The 15,045-nt window shown below is 33.4% G+C and overlaps 1 protein-coding gene across 3 annotated transcripts in view; it reads left to right on the top strand.

Moving 5' to 3' along the window:
• The first annotated feature begins 1,737 nt into the window (after positions 1-1,737).
• LOC138704511 (homeobox protein orthopedia-like) overlaps positions 1,738-15,045 on the top strand; it is a 384,195-nt gene continuing 370,887 nt past the window's right edge. For 2 of the 3 annotated variants that reach the window (XR_011333362.1, XM_069832465.1), the window contains exon 1: positions 1,738-2,013. Coding sequence is in view for 2 of the 3 variants with exons in the window: in XM_069832465.1 (XP_069688566.1) it covers positions 1,968-2,013 (46 nt within the window). In the remaining variant the exon portion in view is untranslated. The remainder of the gene's footprint in view (positions 2,014-15,045) is intronic. The other variant, XM_069832466.1, reaches the window with a different exon arrangement.

The raw sequence follows: 15,045 nt of genomic DNA, 5'->3' as shown, positions 1-15,045 counted from the left end.
CAACTAGGATAAGGAGAAGAACAAGAATTAAGAAACTAACTAGGATAAGAAAAAGAACAATAATTTAGAAAATAGGCCTAACCAAGGTAAGAAGAAGAAAAATAATTAAGAAAACAACTAGGATAAGGAGAAGAACAAGAATTAAGAAACTAACTAGGATAAGAAAAAGAACAATAATTTAGAAAATAGGTCTAACCAAGGTAAGAATAAGAATAGGCCTAAGAATTAAGAAAATAACTATGCTAAGAGGAAGAACAAGAATAATACAATAAATAGAACAAGAATTAGGCCTAAGAAATTAAGCAGGATAAGAAGAAGAAGAACAAGAATTAAGAAAATAAGCAATAGAAGAAGAAGAAAAATAATTAAGAAAACAACTAGGATAAGGAGAAGAACAAGAATTAAGAAAATAAGCAGGATTAGAAGAAGAACAACAAGAATAATAGAATAAGTGGAACAAGAATTAAGAAAATAAGGACGATAAGAAGAATAAGAATAAAGAAATTAAGTAGGATGAGAAGAAGAACAAGAGTAAAGAAAATTAACAAGCTAAGAGGAAGAACAAAGGTTATGAAAATAAGCAGGAGAAGAAGAAGAAGAAGAAGAAGAAGAAGAAGAAGAAGAAGGAAAATTAGCATGATACGAAGAAGAACAAGAATTAAGAAAATAAGCAGGGATAAGAAGAAGAAACAGAATAAGGATAATTAACATGATAAGAACAAGAATTATGAAAATAACTAGGATAAGAAGAATAACAAGATAAGAAGAACAAGAATTAAGAAAATAAGCAAGATAAAAACAAGAATAAAGAAAATTAACAGGCTAAGAAGAAGAACAAGAGTTAAGAAAACAAGCAGGATGAGAAGAAGAACAAAAATAAGGAAAATTAGCAGGATAAGAACAAGAATAAGAAAAATGAGCGGGATAACAGAATAAGAATAAAGACAATAATCAGGATAAGAACAGAAGAAGAAGAAGAAAAATTAACACGATAAGAAGAAGAAAAGAAGAAGAAGAAGGAGAAGAAAAGAAGAAGAAGAAGATGATGATGATGATGATGATGAAGAAAAATTAAGGAAATAAGCAGGATAAGATGAACAAGAATAAGGAAAATAAGAAGGATAAGAAGAAAAAATAGGGAAAATAAACAGGATAAAAAGAAAAAGGATAATGAAAATAAGCATGATAAGAAAGAGGTAATTGAAAATAACGATGATAAGGAAAAACAAGAAAAAGGAAATTAGGAGAACAAGAAGGAAGAACAAGAATAAGGTTAAGGAAAAGGAAAAGGATAGACATAACGATATAAGCTAGCGAAGAAGAAGAAGAAGAAGAAGAAGAAGAAGAAGAAGAAGAAGAATTAACAAGATAAGAAGAAGAAGATGAATTAACAAGATAAGAAGAAGAAGAAGAAGAAGAAGAAGAAGAAGAAGAAGATGGATGATGATGATGATGATGATGATGATGATGATGATGTTGATGATGATGATGGACTTGAGTGCCCGTGGAATTCCACATTCCACACTACGTGGCGGCGGTCGTGGCAGTGGCTGCGGTCCGTCTGGTCGTCGGAAGGAATGCGGCCGAAGCCCGGACCGGCGGTAGCGCACTCGGCAGGCTCCGCCCATCTCCACCCACCGGCCCTGCGTGGGAGTGGTGCAGGCCTCCATTGGCCCCGCGCGGAGGGGTCCCGCCCCCGCGGCTCCGTCGCCGACGAGGCCGCCGACAAAAGTTGTGTTCCTCCATGATTAAAATCCAGAGTGGAGTCCGCGGCGAGCGATCCGATCGGAGGCAAGCAGAGGGCGACGGCAAAAATCGACGCTGCACGGCAGAGGATGCGGTGCGGCGCGTGGTGAAGACGGCGCCGCTCGGCGTGCCCGACCCGTGCGACCGACGGCCACAAGATTCTGTCCTCGCTCACCCTGCGGCCCGGGCCCACGTCTTCCGCAGCGGCGGCGGCGGCGGCCATGCTCAACAACCTGGCCGTCAGCGCGGGAGGACTGAGCCTCGGAGGTGAGCTGGGGGGTGGCTGCTGCTGTGCAAGTTTGCAAATTCCCACTAATTGTTTGGGTTCGCCTCCTCTCGCGCGCCCTCATTAGGAGCTTCCCTTTTGATAGGCGAACTAAGGGATTAAATCGAGTTAGGAGTGCCGCGCCCAAATTAAACCCAATTCTGAAGGTAGCCTATTCCAGCTCTGCCTGCTAAATGCAATCAATTTGTCGACTGCGAGACGGCGGACCGACCCCTCCGCCGAGGCAGTAAGTGCCCGCGCCTTGACTTTCGTGGAGTGCCGTGTGCCGTGCCAAGATCCGTCCACACTCGCTCGATGGGATTCACGAATCAATCACTCTTCCCGGTTAGTTGCTAGACTCCAGTTCCTAGTGTCTCGTGGTTTTCCTTGGACACTTGCTTGCAGTTGTACCATATCGTTCTTCGAACAAAACACAGTTGCTACTTTGTTTAGTTCTTGACTGTTACTAAAAGATTAATTACAATATTTTTAGTTGTTATTTGCAATATTTCAAGATAATCTGTCAACTAAGATTCCAGCCATGCAAAATATTTTATTCTAATTATTGAGACGTCGCATATTTTTTCTTTTATATTTAGGGTCTCTCGTGCTCAATAGGCCCTACCCAGCGAGTCGTTGTTTTCTTTCGACAATTGCTTGTACCATATCGTTCTTCGAACAAGACACAGTTGCTACTTTGTTTAGTTCTTGACTGTTACTAAAAGATTAATTACAATATTTTTAGTTGTTATTTGCAATATTTCAAGATAATCTGTCAACTAAGATTCCAGCCATGCAAAATATTTTATTCTAATTATTGAGACGTCGCATATTTTTTCTTTTAAATTTAGGGTCTCTCGTGCTCAATAGGCCCTACCCAGCGAGTCGTTGTTTTCCTTCGACACTTGCTTGTACCATATCGTTCTTCGAACAAGACACAGTTGCTACTTTGTTTAGTTCTTGACTGTTACTAAAAGATTAATTACAATATTTTTAGTTGTTATTTCAAGATAACCTGTCAACTAAGATTCCAGCCATGCAATAGTAATATATGTTACAAGAGCGGTATGTTGACGTTTTCATGTTCGAGGAAAAGACTGAAAAAGCGAAACGTTGTTGAGCTTTTTTAATTTCCGAGAACATGAAAACAAACATACCGCTCGTATATCGTACATTATTTTGTGCGAAGATCGTTTATTACATACCTGAAGGACGAATTTCTAATTAGTTGCAATGAAATCTCCATGTTCGTTTCTCTTTAATGACGGCAACTTCGGAAAACCAAAATATCTTTCTTCAACATTGTTGCTATAAAATGTTTTCTGTGTTTACTATACTCCAGCAGGCCGTGATATAAGTCTGTCTTTTCTCCCCCAGTCTATAAATGCGAACTTAAAACAAACGGTAAGGTTATGTAATGATTTATTTTTCATTTTAATATTTTAACAATATTATTTATATAACATATTGCAGTAATAACATCGGCATCTGGAATCTTGTTGATTTTTTCACGGCTTCCTTAACGTTACTTGTATCAGGAATGCAATAAGTTTCGTGGAGTAGTAGACTTTACTTAATTTTTGCAAATATTTAAAAACAATAATTAACATTGCAATTTAGGTGAAATTGCAGTGGTAAGTTTCCAATTTATAATTATTACTATGTTAAACGTCTCTAAAAATAATATGTTAAAAGCCTAAAGCAGTAAAATGAATGTCGCGCTTAAGCGGTAAGAAGAGGGAAATTGTTATGTGTGTTACGTTGGGAATACTGAATGTGGTATTTCACACTTACCGCGTATTGGTTCTGTGCGGAAAACAAGCAAATACGCACGATCTCGCACAAAATATTTTATTCTAATTAGGCTACTAGCCGTGCCCGTGCGCTCCGCTGCATCCGTTAGAAATAAATGTAAAGTAAATACATAATTAAAATAGGACATTTGATCCAGGGAACATTCGTGTTTGATAGAAGGATAAATCGTCTATTATGTTACTTAATTTAAATTGTATTAAAAAATTAAAATGCGATCATTTTGATCTAGAGACCACTCATTTGGCCATAAAAATTATTTCAGGAAATACAGGAAAGGAATGCCTATCAAGTTTTCTGTGCATAAGAAGCTATTTTAATCTTACCTGTCCTCGATTCACTCAGGAGTTGCTGTAATAACATTACAGCATTATGTCCATCTAGAGAAACTATACTTTCCAATGGTGAATTATAATTAATTATACAAATCGGTTAATTTAGCTTCCGATATTACTTCATACAAACACAGAAACATTCTCTGTAGGCTATGTTTCATAGTTTTCGATTGTTGGTGTCCAAGGCCCCTTACAGACGAAGTAATTTGTTTTTTATTTCATTACACCGCCTTAGATGGCGTTGTTATTGTAATTTTGAAACTCATTTATCTCATTAAATATCACTCCTATCAAAATTTTGCATGGAATAAAACTTATCGGAAATTATTCTTAAAGAAACTTTTGTTATGTAATATTTTTCATGAAAATTAATAATAAGGGAGATATTTCGATTTATTTAATTCAAGCCCCCTTATAACCTCACTTTTAAATGAAATATTTTGAATACCATATAGGCCTAGCCTAAATTCTAAGCTACAACGAATTTAATTTATGTTCCAATTTTCATATAAATCGGTTTAGCCATTATCACGTGAAAAGGTAACAAACATCCAGACAGGCAGATATACAAACATTTCAAAAAAGCGATTTTCGGTTTCAGGGCGGTTAATTATATACGTAAGTTATGTTAGGACCAATTATTTTTGGAAAATCGAAAATTACCAGAAAAATTTCGGCTACAGATTTATTATTAGTATAGATTAAGACGTCGCATATTTTTTCTTTTACATTTAGGGTCTCTCGTAATCAATAGGCCTTACCCAGCGATTCGTTGTTTTCCTTCGAAACTTGCTTGTACCATATCGTTCTTCGAACAAGACACAGTTGCTGCTTTGTTTAGTTCTTGACTGTTACTAAAAGATTAATTACAATATTCTTAGTTGTTATTTGCAATATTTCAAGATATTCTGTCAACTAAGATTTCATCCATGCAAAATATTTTATAATTATTAAGAAATCACACATTTTTTCTTTCACATTTACAGTCTCTCCTATCCAATAGGCCCTACCCAGTGATTCGTGGTTTTCCTTCGACACTTGCTTGTACCATATCGTTCTTCTAACAAGACACACTTTGTTCAGTTCTTGTCTGTTACTAAAATATTAATTAGGCCTACAATATTTTTAGTTGTTATTTGCAATATTTCAAGATATTCTTTCAACTAAGATTCCATCCATGCAAAATATTTTATAATTATTAAGACGTCACATATTTTTTCTTTCACATTTACGGTCTCTCGTATTCAATAGGCCCTACCCAGTGATTCGTGGTTTTCCTTCGACACTTGTTCTTCTAACAAGACACACTTTGTTTAGTTCTTGTCTGTTACTAAAATATTAATTACAATATTTTTAGTTTTTATTTGCAATATTTCAAGATATTCTATCAACTAACATTCCATCTACGCAGAATATTTCATAATTATAAGACGTCACATATTTTTTCTTCCGCATTTACTGACTTTCGTACCCAATACCCAGTGACTCGTGGTTTTCTTTCGACACTTGCATGTGAAGGCTCTATCTCCATTAAATAAGAGACACTTCATATTTATCTAAGTTGTTACTCATTTCTACTTAAAGTTAGTCTACAAGTTACTTGTCATTTCATCTAAGTTTAGTTTAAGATTTTAGCCATCTCAATGCAGACAGGCACTTATTAAATTTCATTCAATTTTAATTTGAAGATCGGCATATTACGTGGCTTCTTCCTTCACGTTAATACGCAACGCTCTTTCATTTATGAATTAAAATCGTTTGTTTGCAGTTGTTGTTACTTGTTAGGGTATCTCGTAACAAATAGACTAACTTAGGCCTATAGGCCTATTAGATTAGGGTCTATACCATTTCGTAATCAATGCTTCGGAAATATTAAGACATTTTCTAATTTAAGATGTCTGAATTTTATCTGACCACAAAATTCCTAGGCCTATATGAATTTTTATATTTTTTAATTTTGTTATATAGTAGGTCCTACGTAATTGGACTTACTATTGTTTTCTATTATACATTTTTAATAATTATTACAATACTTAGGCCTATTAATGTATTATAGACTAATTTTGTGGATGATAGGCATATTTGAATACTTATTTCAAGATATTCTTAGAGGATATGCCTATTTTAGTGCCATTAAATAGGACTAATCAACATGGAGAACCCTATTTCACTCGAGGGTAGGCCTATATAGGGTAATAGCTAAAGATATTGTAGCAATTTTATGTAATTATATTATAGGCTATACATACTACTGAACTAAACTAAACCTACGTAAGTGTAATAAGGGCTCTATTAAATTTTATTACATTCATGTATACATTTTCGATTTACATTATTAGACCTACTAATTAAGAAGAAATGTAGGCTAAGTAACATTTTTCTCTTTCAATTTTTAAGTCATATTTATTTCCTTCTACTTATACCCTAAGTAGGCTAAGACAGAATTAATATTTTTCGCAGTTCTTGATAGGCTATCTGTAGCCTATATAGGCCTAGGCTAGTTACGTAGACTCCTATCACTTTTTTTTGTTTTTATTTGGAATATTTCAAAATATTTTAATGAAGATATCAAATTTCTTTCAATGATGCGAAATATTTCAATTTTTAAGGTGTCATGTCTTTTTTCTCACACTTACATAACATTTAGCCTATTTTTACATCTTTTTAGGGGAGGAGGCATTTTCAAGAACTGAAGGCAACGTTGTTTGCTAGCAGTTGATAGCTTATAAATATTATTTCGTAAATAAGGGAATCAACTATCAATACAATCTCCAACTGAAGATATGTGTGTTGTCTAATGCAATTTCTACCAGCGTTTTTAGATAGTCTACGCTACTTCGTGTCGAAATCATTATCACTTCAATTACCTATAACTTTTAATCACTCTTGAAAAAAATTATTTGTAATTTCGTGAAGAATATTTAAACATTTAGAGACACTTTCAATAAAGATTTTTTGTTTGTTTCTAGTCATGTAATAGTAGCTATATTACGATACAAGGTTGGGAAATGTTTTTTTACAAAATCGAGGAAAAGTTTGGAAAATGAGCAGAGCGAGTTTTTCAATTTCCGAGATTTTGTAATGTACTTCAGAAATCTGTAGGCCTATAGCACAACATTTTTTTCACGATCATGTTTATAAAATTGCAAATAGACCTACAATATATTTTGCATTGAAAATTTAGAGCAATATTATTCTCAAAATTGTACTGTAATGGTAACTAAGTAATAATAAGTGCGCTGTAATGGTTTTGTTTTAGTATAGTGTTATGTTATTAAGAACGGTTTCCCTAGCAACAAGTTTCTGTGTGAGAATTCAAACTTTCAAGGCCTAACAACAATAGCTGTAAATACAGCAAGAAAAACGATCGTGCAAAAACTTTCTCTTAATTATTATTAAGACTAAATTCTGTTTTATTCTGATTTTAAATTAATGCATTTAGTCTCTAGAGTCTCGTGAATTCCCTCCGACAATTCTACGTGGATTTTATAGGCCTAAGTAGCAAAGACTCATATATTTTCGCACTTCTTTCTAATTGTCACATTTTGTACTCTACAATTTTATCGTTTTATTTAAAACATTTCAAAACACTAAGTTATATCAATTAAGATATTGTCTCTCAATTCATGCTATAGGCCTATAATTTGTTTAAATTTTTAAGATAGGCTATCACGTGGTTCTCAACATGCTCTTACATTTCTTTGTTTCCTTTGTAGATTATTATTTTCACGTAGTGCCGAAGATTCTTTATTTTATTATGCCTGTTCGAAGCTAGTTAAGATACTAGATCTAGGTTACGTCCCATTATCTCTGAAGGACATTGATTATTGCACATAACACAGATTACTGAATTTAACGTCCTTACGTATAGATATCGTACGAGGCCGTATTTCATTTGCAGGTTTCAATTTTCAATCAATTTTACAAAATTAATTTCCTTTGTGGCTATTTATATAAAACATGTTGAGACAGGCCTATAATTTTCTCTATCTATAACATACTTTTAAATTCTGAATTCACCTACATTGGTTTCCATTTGGTTTTCTTTGAACACTTGCCTCTGATTAATTCCCGAACGAATTAAAATTTGTTACTTTTATACTAAGTTACTTTTACAGGATGAATTATTGCACTGCTGTTTGTTTCAAGTTCATAATAGTTAAGTTATTTGGTTGACTAATAAATACGAATTTAATAACATTTTGTAGCTCATATTTAAAAATCTTTAAGAGATTCCCTACTGCAAGACAAATTTATTTGTTTAGATGCGCGAAATATCGCCCAATAATTGGTTTTACACCAAGTAGGCCTACTATTTCCTTCACCGCCATACACTATTGTACAATATTTAAATTGTTATTAAATCACTTTTTCTTGTTAGGTAGGCCTATATAGACTCCATTTCCCTGTTACTCGTGTTTTTTTTTTCAAAACTTTATGTGATTGTTTATTACACGCATTTAACAATGCTTACTTCTTCTTATTTTTTGATCGTGTTTTTTTTTTCGAATTTACAGCTATTGTTGTTAGGTCTTGAAAGTTAGAATTCCCACACAGAAACTTGTTGCTAGGAAAATCATTCTTCATAATATAAAACTATCTACTGAAATAGACCCATTACAGTGCACTTATTTTTACTTAGTTACCATTACAGTATTGTTTTGCGAAGACTTTGGAATAATATTGCTCTAAATTTTCAATGCAAAATATTATTGTATTTTCAGTTTTAAAAGTATGATCGTGTAAAAAATGTTGTCCATTAAACGTTTGTGAAGTTCATTACAAAATCTCAGAAACTAAAAAACGCTCTGCTCATTTTTCAAACTTTACCTCGATTTTATATATATAAAAAGAAAAACTTCTCAACCTTGTATTGTAATATGCTATTACAGTATTTATCATAATTTAAGTTAAAATTGTAACTTCAACATTTTTAAAATACTGATTTAGGCCTAAATATATTGAATATTTTTTTTTGTTCTTTAAGTTTTTATAAAGTCACATGGCTTCTCTTCCGCGTTTGCCTTTAATTGTTCAATAATTTTATATAATATGCAAGCACAGCAGTTAATGTTGTTTTAAAACAATAGGCCTACCTACATAGATTTACAATCTCTCACTTATTTTACCTCAGTCATTCTACTAACTCTGCAGCGATGAATATTTTTAACGAATCATAAAGACATTGGAACTTCATGTTTGGCTTTTGGTGCTTGATCAGGTAGCTATAGATCTAGTAGCTACACCACTAAGAATATTAATTCGTAGGCTATATAGCATAAGCCCTACTACGTTGCATACTCTTTTGAAATATATTTCAGTTCTCACAGTTTAATTTTTCTGATCCTGAGTTGCGATTGTTTTACTGTTTACAGTTTTCAATAATTCTTACTAGATTACTTAAATTAATAGATCATTCTCGAATAGCCTATTTCAACCTTCTTTCTCAATAAAAATAAATTTGATGTTTTGCTTATCCCCTGAAGTAACTGCTTGATTTTTAAACATTTAATTACAATCGTTTTGTAATTTAACAATAGGCCTATAATGCCAGATAAACTATTTTCAATTTTCTAATAGATTCCGCTCAACATCGCTACATAGCATTTTTTGTTTACCTGTCCAAAATATATTTAAATATTTAAAAACTTTAATTAGGTTGTAGTTATTTTGTTTTTTCATAGTTGCGGTCTATAATTTATTATTTTGTCTACAATATATTTGAATTCTTAGAGTTTCACTGTTTACCATTCCTGGAATTTAATTAGCCTACAATTGCTCTAGCCTACCATTTTCAGTTGCAATAGGCTATAGATTTTAGGCCTATTTTGAAAGTTTTAATACAATCTGGTAATCAATAGCCTATGCTGTACTTAGGCCTAGGCTACATTATTTCTTTTTTACATATTCTAGTTCTTAAAAATGAACAGTGCACAGCTATCCTATGATTTAGTCTATATTTTTTAAATACTGCTAAGTTACAATGTACGATTTACACTTTCTAACATGTGTTTCTAGATAAATTACCTCAGATATTTTAAAAAACTTTCTTAATTAAGTTAGTCCTATGTATTTTATAGTTCTATCGAACGATAGGCTATTTAAATAAGTTCCTATAGGCTACTACCACAAGTTTTTTTTTTATTTTTCATTATTTTACAGTTATGACTTTTATATAGACTAATTTACCAGCTTGTTGTCTATGCGGACGACATGAATATGTTAGGAGAAAATCCACAAACGATTAGGGAAAACACGGAAATTTTACTTGAAGCAAGTAAAGCGATAGGTTTGGCAGTAAATCCCGAAAAGACAAAGTATATGATATTATATCTCGTGATCAGAATATTGTACAAAATGGAAGCATAAAAATTGGAGATTTATCTTCCTAAGAGGTGGAAAAATTCAAATTTCTTGGAGCAACAGTCGGGAGGAAATTAAACGCAGAATAAATATGGGAAATGCCTGTTATTATTCGATTGAGAAGCTTTAGCACGTATGGGCAAACCCAGAAATGCATATAGAGTGTTAGTTGGGATACCGGAGGGAAAAAAGATCTTTGGGAAGGCCGAGACGTAGATGAGAGATATATTAAATTAATGTACCGAAGTACATATGATATTTCCATGCAGATATTCTGCGTCATCATACGATGAAAGAGTAATGGAACGGAGAAAAATTCTCTCCGGCACCGGGATTTGAACCCGGGTTTTCAGCTCTACGTGCTTATGCTTTATCCACTAAGCCACACCTGATACCCATCTCGGTGTCGGACAGAATCGTCTCATAGATATCTATGACGTAGTGCAGAGGGCGGCCACTAGAGGGAACCCAAGAGTTGGAACTTAAATTGAGACGATTCTGTCCGACAGCGAGATGGGTATCAGGTGTGGCTTAGTGGATAAAGCATTAGCACGTAGAGCTGAAAACCCGGGTTCAAATCCCGGTGCCGGAGAGAATTTTTCTCCGTTCCATTACTCTTTCATCGTAGATGAGAGGATGATATTAAAATGGATTTGAGGATTTTGGATGATAGAGACTGGATTAATCTTGCACAGGATAGGGATCGATGGCGGGCTTAAGTGAGGGCGGCAATGAACCTCCGGGTTCTTTAAATGCCATTTATAAGCAAGTAAATTTATGATGTATAATAATTGTTCTAAAATTAGACCTAATTATCATTTTGAAAAAAATACAGGTTTGTTTATTTGTCTAAACTATATTCAGTTTTATTTTTATTTTTACTGTTACCATTTCTAAGATTTACTTACATTATTAAACTATCATTTATATTTTGCGGACTACATTTGATTACGGACGTATTAAGAGTTTCTCTCAGCTAATCAATATAGGCCTACATATTTTGTATCCTTTACTACAAGGAGTAGGCATAACTGTCTGTTTCGTGTTCAGAGAATCTCTCAAGTTCATCTTTTCCTCGGGCAAACTACAACTCTTCTTTCTCTACGATTAGGCCTATAGGCCTACTTCTTAGTTAGGCTTATTGTTGGTTTTCTTGTATCTTCCAACCTCTTAATATGGTGTTTCCAATTTTCCCTGTATTTCTATATTTTGCTATTCTAATTGATTTGTTTTGTTTTTGAGCATCCTTTTACCTTTATAAAAAATCTCATTTCGTCAGCACACAGTTCTATGAATTCCCCCTCCCCCGAATTCATCTTGAACATATTTCAGTTCTTATTTTTGAACTTGTTTTTTCTTTTTATTTTAATAAATTAATTATGATCTATCATTTACCCTTTCTAATGAATGTTTCTATATTAATTATGCTATATCAGAGATTTAAAGAGATTCTCTCAATGAATATACCTATGTATTCGCTCAAACTATGGGCTAATTATTTGAGTGCTTATAGGGCTAGCCTACTTATGTTTTCGTTTTCATCCTTTACAGTTAGCAATGGTCATTAGAGGAGAAAAATTCGCGGGTGCTCGTGTAAAGGAGGTTAAGTCAAATTGCAAAGTTTGTAAACTTCTCTCCTTTGGTACTGAACAAAACCCTTTTGTCACAAAATATGGAGCACTGTAACTACATCACAGATGGAAGAATGACTTAACCCCTTTAACACAAGAGAAAAGTAATTGTGGATAGTTCAAATCTGTACTTATTCCAGTTTAGCCAAATCAACTTAACCCCCTTTACACGAGCACCCGCGAATTCACTCCGGTTCCGGGGATCGAACCCGGGTCTTTGGTTCTACGTCCCAAGTGCTCTAATCACTGAGCTGCACCGAAGTTCAATCCACAGCACCGGATCGAATCCCCCTCCTCTAGTGTTTTTCTCTTTGGTACGTAGAACCAAAGATCCGAGTTCGATCCCCTGTGCCGGAGCGAATTTTTCTCCTCTAATAACCATTGTTACCATAACAGATAAATTCTGTAGGACTAAAAATTGATCTTTACGTAGAATTTACAGTTAGGCCTATGATTTTCATAATTTAGGCCTACCTGTAGTTTGTAATAATTTGTTGTTCCTAGATTAAGGCCTAATTATTATGTTGAATACATTTGAGGAACTTTATCAAAGAAGACATTACAATTTCTTTCAAATTTTAAGAGATCATGTGGTTTCCCTATGGACTATTGATTAACGTGAAGATATTTTCTACGACAGTAGACTGAATATAGCCTAATCGTATAACTTGTAGGTAATTTTAAGATAGTGTATCAATATGTCTACACTCTGACTAGTCGACAATATAGCCTAGGCCTACTTATCAGTTCTTTTTTCCTTGTGCTTAATTAGCTACCAATTGTATTCATTTCAAGTTCCTTAGCCTAGTTCAAGTTTATCGCTTTACTATTTTCAGTCGTAATGTGAAATTTATTTCAATCACGTGAAATATTTTACATAAAGGAGTTTCTTCTTTTCTTTTTTGCAAATTTGTAGTAGCTTAAATTGCAATTTTATTTGTCGGTCTCGAATCTTTCTGGACTTAAAGGGGGAATAGTAATAGGCTATAGATACAACTTTGGCTATTAGGCCTATAAATTTCTACATATCCTGAATTGATTTTGTGCTGAAATTTGGTTTATTGATTAGACAACAGTTCTAGATTAATAAACAACTTTTAGAATAAAAACACTTTTATTGTTAAAGATAATTAAATTTTTTAATTTTGGAGGAGGGGGCGCAATTTATGCAGTAAAAATTGGTTTTCCTAACATGCTGTATAATTTTGAATGTTTTAAAAATGTTTTCTTCTCTAATTTGTTGATAATGAACGTGTTAACAAATCGTGTCCATATCAGTTTAATATTTAAATAAGAAATTGCCATTTTTGTGATATTTTTTTCCATGATATATTTTTAGGCTAAGTTTACATAAAGAATTATTAACTACAAAAGAACTTAAAACGATAGAACAGTTGGCCTACTAAAGGCAGGGGTTGTTAACACAGATTTTTGTTCGTTACCATTTAATCATCATTAGGGAATGTCGAAACACATAGCCTACGTATAAATCTCTGAGTGTAACTATCTACTTCACATGTTAGGTATTTTAAGAGATTCTTTTAAGGGGTTAGGTACAGCTTACAGCAGTAAATTTTTTCGAAATATTCGACAGTTTTTTCCTCCATTACTGTATCTTGTACAGTAATGAAAATTGGTATGTGTAAAACACTGTCCTTCTGTTATTTGAAAAAAAAAAAATATTTTTACGATTTAAAAAAATTATTTATATCTATATTCTTATTTTCAAAATTCAAAATGGTGGCAGTTCACTGTGCAGTGATGAAGCGTTTTCCTCATAACTCATTAAACTTGTTAACTTTTTCATGTTCTCTCTCTTTTATTTTATTGCTTAAACTCATGTTTACAATATCATGCTCTTTCAACTACATTCATTAATAAACAATATACTTTTTTATTATGTGTTAGCAGAAAATACTGATATTTGACCACATTTCAAATGAATTTACTTTTTATCAGACAATTTATCAAAGGCAGAGAAGTGATCTTGCATCATATTGTAGATATGACATGCATAAATACATTCAAAAATTTCATCACAGAATTTTGGATAGCTTTTTAGTTATGAGGGAAACGCATCATCACTGCACAGTGAACTGGCACCATTTTTAATTTGGAAAAATAATGTATTTTTTTTTTTTAATCGTAAACATATTTTTTTCATATAGCAGAAGGACAGTGTTTTACACATACTAATTTCCATTATTGTACAAGATAGAATAATGGAGGGGAAAAAAAAATGTTTAATATTTCCAAAATTTTATTGCTGCAAGCCAGGGGCGTATTTTGCGGGCTACCGGGGCTACCGGCGGTAGCCCAAGGAAATTACAAAAGAAAAAGTTTATAATATAACATAATGTAATAATTTTGTATTATTAGTTTTACCATAGTAATTAAAATTAAAGTAATTGTTAGATATATTTTGTGTAATAATAGGGTCAGCGGTAGCCCAAACCCTTTAACCAGTATACGCCACTGCTGCAAGCTATACCTAACCCCTTAACATAAACGTGTAGGCCTATATAATTTTTCTAATTTCTCGAAATGTTTGTCAATTATTAGATTGCCACACCTTTCTTTACACTTCTGAGGGTAAAAATGGGCTATAAAAAGTTTCGGACCTGACCGCGAAACGCAATCAGGAACGCCCGTTAACGTTAGAAATGTTAGTCTTACCCGCCCGTCACCTTTACCCCCAAGGAAATGTCCCTAGTAAACTACTAATTTCTGTGAGAGACTGAGTAAACCCACGGTCATGGTGCGGCCGGAAAGATTAGATGAATGAAGAAAATCCATGATCCGATCAGAAATCGAACCCGCGACTTTCCGGCTTGCAGCGTTACGCATTAACCGCAATTCTATTTTGAACCAGAATGAATTATATTATGTGTTA

Source organism: Periplaneta americana, chromosome 8 (assembly GCF_040183065.1).
Source record: "Periplaneta americana isolate PAMFEO1 chromosome 8, P.americana_PAMFEO1_priV1, whole genome shotgun sequence".
Classification (NCBI taxonomy): domain Eukaryota; kingdom Metazoa; phylum Arthropoda; class Insecta; order Blattodea; family Blattidae; genus Periplaneta; species Periplaneta americana.
The sequence above is the reverse complement of the archived record's forward strand: the minus strand, read 5'-3'. Positions and strand labels throughout refer to the sequence as shown.